Source organism: Saccostrea echinata, unplaced genomic scaffold (assembly GCF_033153115.1).
Source record: "Saccostrea echinata isolate AGI-Se365-2 ecotype Australia unplaced genomic scaffold, CSIRO_AGI_Sech_v1 ptg000033l, whole genome shotgun sequence".
NCBI lineage: Eukaryota > Metazoa > Mollusca > Bivalvia > Ostreida > Ostreidae > Saccostrea > Saccostrea echinata.
In genome coordinates this window covers 8662766-8679950 of record NW_026889782.1, presented here as the reverse complement: position 1 = coordinate 8679950, position 17185 = coordinate 8662766, and the positions used below count along the sequence as shown (strand labels likewise).

The 17185-nt window shown below is 35.0% G+C and overlaps 2 protein-coding genes across 3 annotated transcripts; one reads left to right on the top strand and one right to left on the bottom strand.

Annotated features, from left to right (window-relative positions):
* The first annotated feature begins 7487 nt into the window (after positions 1 to 7487).
* Positions 7488 to 11045, top strand: LOC133198971 (uncharacterized). Of its 2 annotated transcripts, none has more exons than XM_061334866.1 (2): positions 7488 to 8511; positions 10758 to 11045. In XM_061334866.1, exon 1 carries the CDS (start codon positions 7708 to 7710, stop codon positions 8497 to 8499), a length of 792 nt encoding a protein of 263 aa, XP_061190850.1. In that variant the 5' UTR covers positions 7488 to 7707; the 3' UTR covers positions 8500 to 8511; positions 10758 to 11045. The 2 variants fall into 2 exon arrangements, with proteins under 2 accessions (XP_061190850.1, XP_061190851.1); XM_061334867.1 differs by lacking the exon at positions 10758 to 11045 and adding an exon at positions 8718 to 8989.
* A 3196-nt stretch (positions 11046 to 14241) lies between these two features.
* Positions 14242 to 14769, bottom strand: LOC133198082 (uncharacterized). Its single transcript, XM_061334230.1, has one exon. The coding sequence runs from the start codon at positions 14767 to 14769 to the stop codon at positions 14242 to 14244; it is 528 nt and encodes a 175-aa protein (XP_061190214.1).
* Positions 14770 to 17185: the final 2416 nt, after the last annotated feature.

Here is a 17185-nt window from a genome sequence, read left to right as displayed (position 1 = left end):
GTTATTACAAGGATTTCAACAACCCGTTTGAAGTTAGGTTTTTGCAAATTCTAGATCTATGGTCGTCATATAATGTTTTTTATGAAATGCTTTGAAACTCGGTACATAAAGAAATGTTAGTACTCAAGACAAAATGTCATGGTTGAATTGGCATGAACAAACAGATATGCACAAGTACTTCATTCCGACTGGCTTGGGCAAAGATTTCCTTGTTTTTCCACAATTAACTATGAAATCTAACATATATATACGTATTTGTGTTGAGGTTTGACAATATAACTTCTGAAATGTTTAATACCAGTTGTAAGGTCATTGTTTTTATACTACATTTGATCGAATACATGAACATGTCCAATACTCTGGGCTCAGGCGCATATGACCAGTCGACAGGGGATGCTTACTCCTCCAAGGTACTGTGCCTGATCCCATCTCTGGTTCTCCAGTGGTCCGTGATTTTCAGCTTTTCATGATTCGTTTTCTTTCTGGGTGTTTAAGATTGAAAATCAATATTATAAATTGATAAAAAGTTGTCGATATATCTGTAATCTGAATGTCGATTTTAAATGAACTCTGCTTCATGCCAAAAGAGGTCTTCTAATGATGGGGTGCAGTAGGTACCCATAGTAATACCAACAAATTCCAAAAGATTGTTTGGAGACCACCCCTCCAAACTACTTAGGTATTGTATTTCACTAACCAAAGAATCCTTAACTATCATTTCCGGAGTACTTTTGTCTAGAATCAGATTTTTTTCTCTTAAATTTTCTCCTTCACATCTGTTTAACTTTTGTGAGAAGTAAAGAAAGTGGCTTGGTAGAACATTTACTAGAACCTGCCATGTATCTTTGTTTGTGAGGACTTTTATGTAGTTAATGAATCCAGTATAGGATTGTAGTTCAATTTGGTTTTTGGGAATATTTTAATGATTAATGAATTTTTAAGTTTGTCTGATAATATGCGCCGTTATCAAAGCTATACACTGCTAGGGTCTTAGTACTGATGTAATGCATCTCTCTCAAAAATTAGGAGAAATTAATTATTGAGCATAACCGGGTTTGTGTTGTCCGTCCATCTAATATCTGTACTTGTTCATTCTTTTCATGTATCTCCTCTTTTTTCATGCATCAATGAAGTTGAAAGGTGGGTAAAAAAAAAAGTTCTGATTCTAATTTTGTAAATTCTAAATAACTTTTCAGCATTGACAATGAATTTTTTTATTTAATATGTAGCATTGACTGAAGTTTAAGCACTTTTTCCGCTCAGTGGCGATTTTTTAGGTAGATTGAAGTAGATTGTTATCGTAAACACACAAAAAATGCGTTTACTAGGAAAATTCGTCAATAGGAATGTGTGTACCGATCATTTTCATATTTTAGAGTAAATTATTGAAGCGTGATTATAATGAAAGATTGAATAAATTTAGATTATAAATATTCTGTTTTTGAGTGGAAATACCAAAATTCAAGAGAGGTCAAATAGAGTTGATGACGCCGAAATGTCGAAGGAACATATTCAGCCTCAACAACAGAAGTTTTCCTGGAGATCCAAGTTCCAGTTTTAGTTCATCATCATACAGCCTCAACAATCAAGGCTAGCTCTGTCAATTCAGATTCATGCCCCCCCCCCCCCCCCCCGGTTATGCAATCAGGACAATTACTAATACGGAAGTCTGCATTCCAACCCAACTAAAATCAGTGTAATTCTCGTCACAATGTCAAATATTTGATTAGAGAGAAAAATTTTTGAAGGCAAATATGTTCATTTGGCGGTTTTACTGAAGACCTCTTACACCGGGGATAATGTTAGTGACGTTTTTGTGCCATGGGGGAAGATAGTCGGTTGTTTTCCAAGAACAGCATAAAAAGTATTTCGATTGAGAAGTGAATTGATGCAATATTAATTTATCTGAGTGTATTTTATGTATTTCACAGAGTCAGATGTCAAGATGTGTTGAAAATTTAGAATTGGGACAGGAAGATCTATAGGGTGGAAGCATTGTGATAAGCAATTCAGGCTTAAGGTGGCTATGGTCATGGATAGTAGGAAATTCTTTGGTATTGGTGATTTTTATGGTGGGGGCCCTTCAATTTTGGGGCCATATGAAGTTAATAAATGCTATGATCTCAACTTTTAGGAATATTGCATTAGAAGTCCATGTACATATTTGCTTTCATCTTAAAAATGTTGGCTTGAGCATTCTATGTTGAATTGTCTAGTCTTTGCTAATCAATAAAGATATGTCATATTTCAGCCATCGGAAGCTTTGCCAGTCAGGATACGCTTCCATCAGGGTGCTTGACAAGATAGAATTCGAGCACCCTCCAATATCACAAGACCACATAAGCAACTTGCAGGAATTTGTGACCCTGGCCATTCACCATTAAGGGTTGATGACATATCTCCGTATTTACATAAGTACCCAGTAAGGCAAGCAGCTAAGGAGTTGCTTGATGGTTTATCAAAGGGGCTGAGATTACTTTGTATGGGACCAAGGGTATTTAGTTTTTTCACTTGTGCCAGCAAATCAACACAAAGTTCAATTAGGAGAGAAATAAAAGGAAAGCAAAGAGGTTCAGGTTATATGTCCATTTTCTAAGCACATAAATGCCCAATTAACAGATATATTCCCAATAAGATTAGTACAAATGTCAAAAGGATGATAAAAATCAGTCTTACTCTCCTTCTCTTGGTATCAATGCATGTATGGATCCTGAATTATGTTAAATAAAATACTCTTCTTTTGAATCTGTTGTTGATATGATTTCAGAGCTTGGACAAGGCAAGGTAGATATTAAAATGCCTTCAGATTACTTCCTATTTATCATGGGGATTTTGAGTTGTTAGGTTTCACATTTAATGGAAAATATCGTATTTATAATGTCTACCAATGGAATGTCCGTTATCTTGTGCCATTTTTGAAAAGTTTTAATCTAGATAATTTCATTTTTTCGGGAAGTGAAGGTTCAGGAAAGTGTTTTGTTTTAATGAGCTCATTTCATTCGATTTGAACAGATTTTGATATTCCTTTGGCTGTGGAGAAAAGATAAGGTCCACTCACTTGGTTGATGTTTTAGGCATAGAGATAGACACTATTACGATCTGTTTTAAAATTCCAAGAGGGAAAAAATGATAGAATTGAGAGGTTAACTAGAAGACTTTCTTAAGAACAAAAAAGGTTAAGGCTCTAAGCCTAGAATCCCTTAAAACTAAATATCTTTAACAAAGCAATAATGGTGTAGCTTTCAAGAGAAGGTTTAATGATGCAGTGATAATATCTCAAGTCCAGAGCATATTTTTCGCATTAATGTTACCCTAACATAGGATATGCCAATGTAGCTATGTTGTTTAAGCAATTCTTATGGAATTGCTTTTTTCCCCTTTAAAGGAAAGGACACATTCTAGGGTTCTTCAATTGTATAAGAATTGTGCGGCGTCAAGTTGACTGGGATGTGGATCCTAAAAAACGGGGAATGTGGATACATTATCAATGGCCAATTGAAAATTTGTCCATAATGAGGGACATAACATTTAATAATTGTTTACTATAGTTGTGTCACTGATGGTGTCGGGTGTTTAAGCGTGGAAAGGTGTGATTTCATACCCATAATGTAACTTTAAGTGTCATCCTAAATTTGCAGTTTTCAAAGTCAAAGGGTAATGAGATAATTAAGGGAACCGGTCTTCTTATTAAAAAAAATAAAATAATTTAAAACTAAGCATATAGTAGGTATCCCTATATCGAGAAGAACATTTAAATACCCACGACGTATGGAGAGTTTTCCCTAAATATAGATAATGCTACGTAGATGACTTTATTTATGCGACGGGTATGCCCAGCCTGTTATAACAAAACATTTAACTGTTTAAAAAGAAAGGCCTTAGAGGTTTTAACTTTCAAGTCAGTAACGTTTATTTCATGCATAGTTTTTTTCCTAATATAGACTGGCCATCTGTAAGTAAACTTTTTTTTCACATCTATGGTCCCTCTCGGCATATTGCACGAGAAAAGTTAGAACGATAAAAAGCACAATTAATGGCATTAATGGCAAGTGCACCTCGCACATCATTTTGAAAGATGTACTGTAGACAGTGTGCGTTAATACTTTTCAATATATAAAAATGTGTCCAATAATCACGCTGTTGATGCAATATCCAAGAAATTCCATTGAGTCATTTCAGTTTAGTTGTTTCAAGTCAAATCTGAGCCACTAATTAACAGAACAATAATGAAACGAAATGAGTATGAAAAAATTAAATTATTTAAAATGATAGTACTTTATTTTTTTAAGACATCGCCACTAAATAATAACATTAAATGTATGTCTTATTTCTTTTAGATCACAATATCGAAGAAAATTTAATTCTGCATGCATTTAAAATATTACATTTCTGACACTCTCTCCCTCTCTCTTTCTCTCTCAAGAGAGATGTTACATTGTACTTTCATTATATAAGAAAAAAAATATGTATATATCAGCCATTCCAGGATTCGAACCCATTCTCAGGTAAAAAGAATCGCATGAAGTCCACACGCTTTACCACTACACCAGCTCGGACACTGAAGTTCATTGTGTTTTTTATGTGCACATTTTGCATTTCGGATGTATAATAATTTTTATTCGATTTTTGTGATTTTCAAAAATATGCCTCTTTGAAACAAAAATCGGAAATGGCAGTTTTGAAGAAAAATCCTCTCTCTTTATGCGTATATCAAATTCATTCTGTTTCAAGGAGGCAATTTTTCAGAACAATGGGGATTCCCTATTTGGAAAACAGAAATCTTGACTTATTTTGCTATGTGACTAATTTACACTTCATTTAATGGTAAATTGGAAGTTGATATGCAATTTCTAGATATTGTTCTACATTGTGCTTTATATACCGTTGTATCTTAAAAAATTTACGACCGTTTTCTATTACTTAATTTTTTTTCTTTTAAACTGCTACAACTTTAGGGAAAATAACAAAAGAACTGCAACACCCTCTTTCTTAAGTTAATTTATATTATTCATTTAATCAATGTATATTTTCTTATCGATCATTCATATCATTTTTTTTTTATGAATTTCAGGTATTGATCGTTTGTTGGATTTTAAACGTTTGCTTCCCGACGGTCAATCGAATATATATGCTATTTTTTCCTTGGCATAATTGGAAAGTTTTAAAATGTCAACAAATGATGGAGCATGGACTGTTAGTTATTTCATAATTTCATTTATTATTAACAAAAAATTATCACACATGATATCGTGTAAGTTTCATCAGATATCTCTCACTGGAATATATCATTATTGTGCCTTAATAAAATTATGATGAGAAAGGGACGTTTCTATCATTTTTTTCTCTCCATGCGAGTTAGAGTATAACACGCTTTAAACGAATAACCAGTTATGGACAATTTTGCTTCGTTATAAATGTACGTTATTTGTTATGTCTTTGCAATATATTTTTAAGCCACTGGCAATGAAAATCACTTCGCTGAAAGTGTCAATTTATTATAAGCGTGTTTTTACTGTATGCTTAAATTACATGCATTTTGATCAAAAAATTTTCTTATGGAAAATATTCAGAGTTAAAGCAAAAATTTAAATGAGCGAACAAAGGAATGAAGAACTTATATCGTTATGTGAATAATTTCGAAGATAAAAGAACCTTCATTGTTTATTGAAATAGGTGATTCCAAGGCGTATGGGCGGAACTAATATCCTTAGGAAATGGAATTAGTATAAAGAGGGATTCGGTTTGGCAAAGATAACAATATGTGGACGGGAGGGAATTGTGTCGCCGAGTATCAAGGAGCCTGGTGGAGTAACTGTCATGCTACATTCCTCAATGGTCCCTGGTCTTCGGAGGACTGGGTCAGTCCGTGGTTTCCTACAGTTAAAGATGGTCATAGGATCAAGGAGACTCTCAGGATGATAAAGATTCACTAGCCCCTTCACAAACGATCGACTCTTCCTCATTTTCCTACTATTTATTTAAACAATACGAAAGCCTCCTTTGGTATTTGGTACGGGAATTAATATTGCAGATTTTGAAAAATAGTGTAAGTAACTCATTTTTACAGGTTCTGTATTTTTTAAATTCTTTTTGCAACAGTTGCAATGTTTATTCCCGCAGTAACAAATCAAAAAAAAAAAAAAAACAAAACAAAAAAAACAAAAAAAAAAAAAAAAAAGATAAGAAAAGAAAAAGAAAAGAAAAACGTTTTTTTGTTTATATTTATGTCTATATAAACAGTCGTACAGTGTAGTTTAACTTTTTAAAACATTTTATTATTGATATATGTTTGTCATTAGGATTTAAATATGATAATCATTTTTTTCACAATCTTCAATTTCTAGAATTTGAAGAAAAAGTGGTCATTGAAAGAAAAGAATTTTAGTGGAAACTATTTTATCAATTAGGAGGAATGTAATGTATGCGCACCCATTATTTGATGTATCAATTATTACTAATCTGTTTGTTTAAATATATCAATTTTTGTTGCGAAAAGATGTTATTTATTAGATATTTTTATGTAATGGTCATATTCATCTGCTCTGTGTACATGCCATTAATAAAGATTGGCTATGGTTCACTTATAAAAGTAAAACTCGTTAGATTTCATTACATGTGTTCGTGCGTTTTTTTATGTACAAAATTTGTTGTAATCCATTCTGATTCTACGCATATATACTCATAATCGATATTAAAAAGATGTTTTAGGGTTCCTAACTTATATATACCTATACAGTGTTTGGAGACCAGATCTTCCACAATTCTGTTGAATTTTTCATGGTTACTGAGTGTATCCCTTTGTTACCTGCTTTGTATTCTGAACTTCTTCATCACTTCAGATTAAAAGAAATATCTCACTGTGGCTTTCATTTCAACATTTAAATAAAATAGTGACGTTTTATCAACATTATTAACAATATTTATTTGCATTCATAAGATGATTCAAAAAGTCCTACTGAACTCGAAATAAAAGACACTTTTTATTGACATTATCATTGATGACAAACATACAACTCTACGTGTATCGAAAACATGATTATTTCAACTTTTGTTATGTAGAAATATAAAACTATTACCCGCAAATGGTGATTATATTTCTCGAAGGATTCGATATCCAAACCATGTTCTTTGTTTGAAAAAGTACTAAACAGACACAGACAACTTGACAATGCCAAGGTATCAATATTTTTATTTTACGTCAACATCTTGCAATTTCTCTGGTCGATACAATGATCTTGTTTGCAAATGTAACCCGTCGAACATTGACTGACACTTTCGAAAAATTATTATAACAAAATTATCATTTTGTTGAATTGGACTACTCTGATAACCAGGCTTTGGGGCCATAAAATTCAGATGAGCTCACATTTGATTTCTGTCTCACTCTACAAAAAGAATTAATACTAGCAAAGTGAGACTGAGATCAAAAGTGAGCTTGTACAAGTTATATGGCCCCGGAGCCTAATTAAGGCAAAAGGCTAGGTTTGCATTAAATATATTTATAAATGGTATCGGAAACACGTGGTGTTGTTTGTTTACGTGTTTAGGAAGTATTTATAGTATCTAAGATTTGATTGGGTTTTAACGATTGATATGAGTTCAAATGAAATCGTGCGGAACAGGTAGTTTACCTGTGTCCAGGTATTAAGAATAAGAGGTTATTCGAGGTTTCGCTGCGCTTAGTGCAACAAGTAAAAAGTCGAATAGATGTCTCGACAAAAAACAGATTTCTTGGCCCAATACCGGGAGGAAGATGAGTCTCTAGACGAAACTCTACTACAAGAAACCGCTGGTGAACAGAAAACCACTCGCAAGACGGCAAATTCTGCGGAGATCTCTGGACACTCTAGCCCCCGTGTAAGTGCGGACTTGGCCGACACCTTTAACCTGTTCAAGTCATACCTGGACAACAAACTAGATACTCTCAAGGAGGAACTCTCTACGGGTAACGACATCGAAAATTTAACAAAAACCATTAAAAAAGAGGTCTCTGTAAAATTCAAGAGTGAAGGGAACAAAATTCAGTTTAACTTTAATACTGAAATATTGAGTGATTTGAATAAACTTAAAAAGCGCATTTCAGATTCTTCCACTTTGAGCATCGTTAGAGAGCTCATTTCCAAGGTTACTAAGCGTAACAAGCTCATCAGGATTGCCGATAAATCTCCGGCCGGGTGGTCGACAGTCCGTGAGTATGAAAGTGATGATTTGGCCTCCGACTCTGAGGACGAAAAACGTCTACGTCAAGCTGAAAACCGAGCATTACGAGCTATCAAGGAAAAACGCCGTTTTCAGCCATACTCCAAGTCTGGTTCTGCAACAACTTCGCTACCTGATGGTAGGTCTGGTGGTTCTGGCCGTAATTTTCGTCCCTACAAGCGAAAGGAGGCCTCTCCATACGACGTGTGCTACAACTGCCATAAGCTCGGCCATTGGAAATCCGCATGCACTGCCCCAGCCAGAACCAACAACCCAAGCACAAGCTCGTCAACCCAGTGATTATGAGAATCAGTATGTATATTTCGTTGATGAATCTATTTTTACTGATCAGTTTGAATCATTTGTACAGCAAGTAAATTATTTTAAAAATTTACCTGATATTGGTAAAGGGGTGAAAGGCAGTTTACGCAAACATTTTGAGTTTTGGAAGTCCATAAGCACTAATGAGTTCATATTAGATACTATCAAAAATGGTTATGTTATTCCTTTTGTTACAGTACCGCCACGCATGAGACTGAATAATAACAAATCTGCAATGAAAAACCAACAATTTGTTGATCAGTCTGTTTCAGATCTTCTTGAGAGCGGCTGCGTACAAGAGGTTCCCTTTCAGCCACATGTGGTCAGTCCACTAAGTGTTGCAGAAAATAAAGGGTCTGGTAAAAAGAGACTTATTCTGGATTTGAGTCAATTGAATTATTTTGTAGACAAAAGAAAAGTAAAGTTTGAAGACTGGCGTATTGCTTTGAATTTTTTCAATAAAGATTGTTTTCTGTTTAAGTTTGATCTAAAGTCAGGCTATCACCACATAGATATTTGTGAAAGTCAGATTACTTTCCTTTCATTCAGTTGGAAAGATAAGTTTTATTGTTTCAATGTTTTACCTTTTGGTCTAACGTCTGCGCCTTATATTTTTACCAAGTGTCTAAGACCCATCGTGAAGTACTGGAGAAGCCGCGGAATTGACATTGTTTTGTATCTGGACGACGGTCTTGGTTTTGGTAAAGATTTACAAACGTGTGTTAAAGCATCAAATTTAGTTCAAGAGACTTTAGAAAAAGCAGGTTTGCTAATTAATATTGAAAAGTCTATTTTTCAGCCTGTCCAGTGTTTGGAGTGGTTAGGGTTGGTATGGGATACCAGTTTATTTTCTCTACGTATACCTGAAAGACGACTTTCTGATGCTCAGAACTCGATAGAATTTCTTATTGATAGATTTCCCAACTTTACAGCTCGAGATCTCGCAAAAGCGGCTGGGAAAGTTATTTCCATGTCACCAGTTGTTGGTAATGTAACAAGTTTGATGACCAGACACATTTATTTAGCTATAGAGAGCAGAAGTCATTGGGATTGTTTAATCAGTTTTTTTATTTCCAGAAGCAGTAAAATCAGAGTTGCAGTTCTGGAAGGAAAATCTTGATAAGTTGAATCAGAAACTGTTAGTTAAAGACTCGTTACCAATAACGCTTGTGTTTTCAGATGCCAGTGACGTTGCAGCTGGTGCATATACTGTAGAAGCTGACGAAAAGGTTTTTCATAAAACTTGGTCATTGAATGAATCTGTTATGAGCTCCACGTGGAGAGAACTTAAAGCTATACAGTTAGCTTTAGAGTCATTTGCCACTTCATTTATTGGAAAGAGTTTACTTTGGCATACTGACAATCAAAATTGTGTTAAAATTGTACAACGAGGTAGCACTAAATTACATTTACAAGATTTAGCTTTAGACATTTTTTCTAAATGTGTTGAAAATTCTATTTCGTTGAAAATTTGTTGGATACCTAGAAACAAAAACACAAAAGCAGATTATTTGTCTAATTTAGTCGATTATGAAGATTGGCAAACAACTCAAGAGTTTTTTAGTTTTGTTGACCAAATGTGGGGTCCTCATACTATTGATAGATTTGCAAGTGTGTATAACACAAAGTTAACGAGGTTTAACTCCCTTTTTTGGTACCCGGAGACTGAAGCAGTTGATGCTTTTACCCAAAATTGGTGTTTTGAAAATAATTGGTTAGTACCACCTATTTGTCTTGTGAGTAAAGCTATAAAACATGTAATAGCGTGTAAATGTGTGGGTACATTAATTGTTCCAAAATGGCCGTCTGCAGCATTTTGGACGTTACTGTTTGATGAAAATATGAAGTATAAACAGTGTGTAGTTGATGTTTTGGAATTTTCACCATATCAGAATATTTTTGTGCATGGCAAAAATTTGTACAGCCTGTTTGGCTCTGACAGCTTTAATTCCAGAGTATTAGCTGTAAGACTCAGTGGAGTCTGATAGACATGGCCTTAGAAGGCATGGTCTGTGTACATATTAATGTTTGAATTTATTTTGTGTTTATTATGACAAGGCCAAGTTTATGGCAAGGTCAAGTATTATTATTAGATTGACATGGCCCTTAATTAGAATGCATTTCTTTTTAAGCTGGCACGGTCAGGAATGGAAAGACAAGGTCGTGCTTATCGACAAGGTCTACTGCGACAAGGCTTTGGTTTCCAAGCATGGTCGGTAATATGACTTTTATTTTAGTTTTGCAGATGTTTTCAAAACTGGAAATTGGATTTCGTTATGGAGGACCTCTCATCCCTCCTTACAATCGCTGGCAAAGAAACTTCCGGATTTAATCATGAATTCCAAGGCTGAAAACACAAGAAAAACATACGGATATGCTTTCAATAAATTTCGTAAGTGGTGTTTTACACATAATATTTCATATCTTCCTGCAACGGATTTCCATGTATCGTTATACTTAACAAGTCTCAGTAATACATGTAGCAGTGCAGGGACAATTGACGAGGCTTTTTATGCAATTAGCTGGGCGCATAGCCAGAGAGGGATGCCATAGAACTATCGGGAAACAGTTGATAAATAAAAAAGAATCTATTACCTCCAATATACTGAAACAATTGTGTGCTCTTTACGGAGGTGAATCGTGTTCTTTGTTAGATATTAGAATATGTTGTATGTGCTTATTAAGTTATGCTGGTTTTTTAAGATTTTCAGAACTTGTTCATTTGAAGAGATCAGATATATGTTTTTATGACAATTATACGACTCTTACTATTCAGAAAAGCAAAACAGATCGTTATAAAGTGGGGAGCAATGTAGTTGTGTCATGTACGAATGAAATTACATGTCCTGTGAGAATGACCAGAAGATATCTCAGTCTAGCAAACATTAACGACCAATCTAATGAATATTGTTTAGATCTATCACTTATTGTAAAAGTTCTAACACATACAAATTAAGAGGAGAAAAGTACTTGTCATATACAAGGGCTAGAGAGATTCTTCTGGACGCGCTCGCATCATTGGGTTTAGATAGAACTAAGTTTGGTCTGCATAGTCTTCGCGCTGGCGGGGCTACTGCAGCGGCCAACCATGGTGTTTGTGATAGACTATTTAAAAAACATGGCCGGTGGAAATCTGATACTGCTAAAGACGGATATGTGTCAGAAAATCTTAGACAGCAACTGTCAGTTACGAAAAATTTGGGTATATAAAGTGTGGGTTTTTGCTTCTGTCTTTATTGGTCGAGGTCTGTTGCACAGACGCAGGCGATGCCGTTCCTAAACATGTGTTGGAGTTTTGAATTTATAAATAATTTATGTTCGGTTGAACTGGTGAATTAGAACATAAATATATTTATAAATGGTATCGGAAACACGTGGTGTTGTTTGTTTACGTGTTTAGGAAGTATTTATAGTATCTAAGATTTGATTGGGTTTTAACGATTGATATGAGTTCAAATGAAATCGTGCGGAACAGGTAGTTTACCTGTGTCCAGGTATTAAGAATAAGAGGTTATTCGAGGTTTCGCTGCGCTTAGTGCAACAAGTCCCCGCCCACCCACCCTACTTTCTAATGTATATATCTGATATGATTTAATATTTTCGTTTTTTATTTTGTAGAATGTTGTTTCAAAGAAGAATATTTAAAATACTGTAACATTTATGTGTAATAAATGTCTGTTGCACAGACGCAGGCGATGCCGTTCCTAAACATGTGTTGGAGTTTTGAATTTATAAATAATTTATGTTCGGTTGAACTGGTGAATTAGAACATAAACAAACCTATTTTGAAGTCTTGTTTAGTTGTTATTGATTTTATGTTTGTTTGTTTTTTATTTTTTTGTTTTGTTGTTGATGTTTGTTTGTTTTTTCTTTTGGGTTTTTTTTGGGTTTTTTTTTTTACTTTATCATTTAAGATTATTAAGGACATTAATGACTATGGTATCTGGAACAGCTAGCTAAACCTCACACCTCACACCTGATCATTGAAGAACACATGGTAACTGGTTCCATATTTATTAACAAGCGAATTCATATCAAATGAGAAATGTCAAATAGTGAGCCAATGAGTGAATGAGCCTAGGTGAGTGAGTCTAAGTGCGCCTATGTGAGCCTAAGTGAGCGAGTGAGGTAAATAACTGAAATAAACAAAATCAAATACTATAATACTTATATACCAAAAAAGACAATAACGGTGTTCCATAGAAATAGCTCACTTATAAACCTTATCATAATAACAAATTAAATTACTATAAAGCATATTAGATAAATTGATAACAATAACTAATTCTCGTGACTTTAAACTTTACATAAAATACCGGTCTGAATAAGTTTTCAATACACAAAAATTCTATAAATAATCACCAAACAACTTTACAAATAATGGGTATGAAGTTACAAAAGTTTCCTATAAAAACTTGCATGGTAATAGGCCACAAATCGTAAGAAGGTATGAAGAATGTTACATGTACATCATCATGGATGGAACTCTAATGGCAGACTGAATGAAAACTTGCACGAGCAAATGAGGGAGATAACTCCTGACACAAAAGATTTCCACTCAAGGAAGATAATTCAAAAATTTACAAAGAAGGATAACTCTTTCACCTGCTGTGAAGTGGCGACCTTGATGTTTACAGAGTTCATGATAGTAACGAACAATCAACAAGGCGATATGATAGTTTCTGGGTATTATCACTGGATTTTTCTCGTTGATTGGTACGTGTTGAGACGTCCACCGACTCTCAGAATTCCATCTTTATCTAAGAATGGTGAAAGAGGTAAAATGTTACTATCTCTAGGTAGAGGTTTTTCTTTCAATATGCACTGGATTTCTTCTAAATACACTTCATTCTGCACAATTTTAATGATAAGTTTCTCAGCTTTGTTGAAATTTTCCACAGTTCTTGAATCTTCACACACATGCCACCCAGAGCATTTACTGTCTCCTTGTTGAAAGAAATGTGCTATATGTTGAAGTCTGGCGATAGTTTTAACAAGTTTCTTCCATTGCCAAAAATGTGAGACTCTTTCCGATTTCAGTCCGAGTCCATAGATGTCAACCTTTATACAAGTGATTTCTTGTCTGACGTCCCTGTCTGAATCTGGGTCTACCATCTCATAGGTTATGCATGGGTGTTGAATCCGTTGTAAGTGTGCAGGTGATGGTGCTAAGAGCCAAGTTCCATTTTGTAGAGCTTGAGCTGGAATCTGTCTCGTTGCTTGATCAGCTGGATTTTTCTCTGTTGATATATACGACCACTGATCTGGTTTGGTCACTTTACGAATCTGCATCACTCTGTTTGCCACATACTGATAGAATCTCCTTGAATTGTTGAAAATTTATCCCAACACTACTTAACTATTACAGTAAAACTTAAAATGTTCAATCGGTAATTCTAGCTGTTCTGATACACACTTAGCAATTTCCACCGCTAGCACAGCGCCACAAAGTACTAAACGTGGTATCGAATGTCCTTGTAAGGGCGCAAGTTTTGATTTGCCGAGGATAAATCCAAAGTTTCATTGTGATTCTACATAGGCAACTGCTGATATTGCTAATTCTGATGCATCACAAAAAATGTGAATTGTTTTGTTCATTGTCTCACTCCATGACTGAGTCAGTTCTAAGTAAACTCTTGGGATGTGTAGATTTTAGAGATGTTGTAAGGAATTTTTCCATTTTTCCCACTGAGTAGACTGATTTTCTGGTAAAGGTTCATCCTAGTTGACTGTTTCTTGAAGTAGATTCTTCATAAGTGAATTGCCGTGGATGATAATTGGGGCGAGAAATCCTAGGGGGTCAAATATACTATTTATTGTTGATAACACACCTCTTCTTGTGAATGGTTTGACGTCATTTGAAATTTTAAAGAAAAAGGAATCTGATTGCAAGTCCCAATTTAGTCCTTGACTGCGCTGTGTTGGTAGATTGTCTTTTGATAAATCCAAGTCTTCCATTTCACTTGACAGATCAGTAGGTGGAAAAGCGTTCATAACTTCCTGGTTGTTTGAAGCTATTTTGTGTAGACGTAATTTCCCATAACTCAATGCTTTCTGTGTTCTTTTCATAAGGTCCACAGCTTTTTCTACAGTAGGTTGTGATGTTAATCCAACATCCACATAAAAATCACATTCTACGTACTGAGTTATATCTGTCCCAAACATATCTTCTATTTCCTTAACAGTCTTGCATAATCCGTAGGTTGCGATGGCTGGGGAGGGACTGTTTCCGAAGACGTGAACCGTCATGCGGTATTCGATTAGTCTCTTTTAAGGATTGTTGTCTTCATGCCATAGAAAACGTAAGAAATTTCGATGAGGTTTACAGACTTTAAAACAATAAAACATCTGTTCAATATCTCCAATTAAAGCGACTTTCTCTCTGCGGAACCGTAATAAAACACCCGGAAGACTGTTTGTCAAGTCCGGTCCGGTAAGTAGTACGTCATTATGCGACTTTCCTTCGAATTTTGCTAAGGAATCAAACACAACTCGAATTTTGTTTGGTTTCTTTGGGTTGTAAACTCCAAACAATGGTAAGTACCAACACTCTTCTCCGTTCTGTAGAGGCGGTGCTATTACTGCATGATGATTCTTAAACAATGCATCCATAAATTCCACGAAATGTTTTTTCTTTGTAGGATCCTTCTGCAAAGTGTAATCTATTTGTTTTGCTCTCTTCCTAGCTTGGTCATAGTTGTTTACTAGTCTTTGACGGTCCTTACGAAAAGGGAGTGGAGCTTGCCAATGTCCATCAAGATCTGATTCATGATGCCTAAGAACTCATGATATAATATAATATATAATATAAAAATTTATGTAGCGCTCTATCAATTTGAGTCCTCTAAAGCGCTTTACAATTAAAATATATAAAAAGAGACAATGTTTAAAATACATAAAAAAGACATGTGAATAAAATTTATCATAATGTCTCTATCTAAATATAAGCCATATTTATATTAAGAAATCACAAATTAAAAGCTAGTTTGAAAAGATGTGTTTTAAGATCCTTTTTAAAACTGGGCAATGAAATACATTCTCTAAGTTTAAAAGGCAGAGAGTTCCAGAGACTCGATGCGGCCTTGTCTAAACGACGGTCTCCGTATGTTTTCGTGCGTGTCCGAGGTACCTGGAGAAGATGCGAGAATTCTGAACGTAGTGATCGTGGCGGGTTATAAACAGTCATGATGTCTCTCATGTCATCCATAGAAAGTCCTAACTTTTCATCATTCTCTGTCCTCTGAAAAACACTTTCACCAATTTCAGTCTTTGTACACATGATGTTTGTTGAGGTTTCATTGAGGATTTTTCCCTTGACCTGTAAGTTACTCTTGCAAGGTAGCATCAGAGTTGGACGACCATCAGATAAAGTTTTCATGACATTAATGACATCTAGTTTATGGGTTTTTCCCAAACAAGTTTCACCAATGATAGTCCAACCAAGGGACAGTTTTTGGGCATAGGGTTGATTTCCCAATCCAATGCGTTGGTCTAAAACGTGATGTGCTTTGGTTACGTCCCTTCCCATCAGTTACAGGATTTCTGCATTAGGATCAACTGGTGATATGTGATCAGCAACGTCATGCAAATGTTCATAATGTAGGGCTATGTCTGGCGTAGGAATTTCCTCTCTGACTTCAGGAATTTCATCACACTCAATGATGGTACAGACCCTGAAACGTGCCACTACCCCCAAAAAAGCGTGTAACTTTCGTGCGCTTTTCGTTTCGTGCAAACCGTGTAGCGTTTCGTGTAAACCGTGCAGCGTTTCGTGCAAACCGTGTAGCGTTTCGTGTAAACCGTGCAGCGTTTCGTGTAAGCTCCAAAGCGTTTCGTGCAAACCGTGTAGCGAGCGTGCGAGAAGCGTGTGAGAAACGTGCGACTTTCGTGTAAGAACCGTGTGAGAAACGTGCGACTTTCGTGCAAGAATCGTGTGAGAAACGTGTAGGATTCATTCGGAAGTCATTTCATTTTAAATATGGCTATCGATGGGTCAGGATGTAAAATGGTGTTGTTTATAGCTAATATTATTCGGAGATATTATACTGGATGTATTTTAAGAGTAAAATTAAAAAAAAATATGAGAGCAACAAAATAAAATTACACGGTAATGTATATTTAATTTGTTTCTCTTTATTTTTTCCCTCAAAAATAAAGATGGACAGGAAATTTATTCAAATTAATTACATGTAATAACAGTGTATGTTCAACATTTTTAATGAATTGATTTTAATGCACAATCGGAGTGATCATATCTTTTTTATTTTATTTTCCAAAGATAGCAACAAACGAAATTTCAAACGAAATTTTATCAGGACTCCGCTCTTGTCTATTACCAGATTGTATTAAATAATTTTAATCAAAAATGTGTGTCATTAATAGTCTTCAAACACATAGCATTGGTTGATTAATAATTGAAATTATGAGCATAATTCACATGCATTTACGAACGCAGGATTAGAAATTACCGAGAAGGGGGGGGGGGGGGTGGCGCATTTCAAAAACGCAAGCTTTAAATTTCAAAATTTGTCGGTACCGGGTGTTAAAAAGCATAATTGACTTTCTTTTGTATAAAGAAATAAATAATTTATGTGGTGCATCGGATGCACCACTTAAAATATATTGGAATATTTAAATCTTCAACTTCCCATTTGCAATGTGCGAA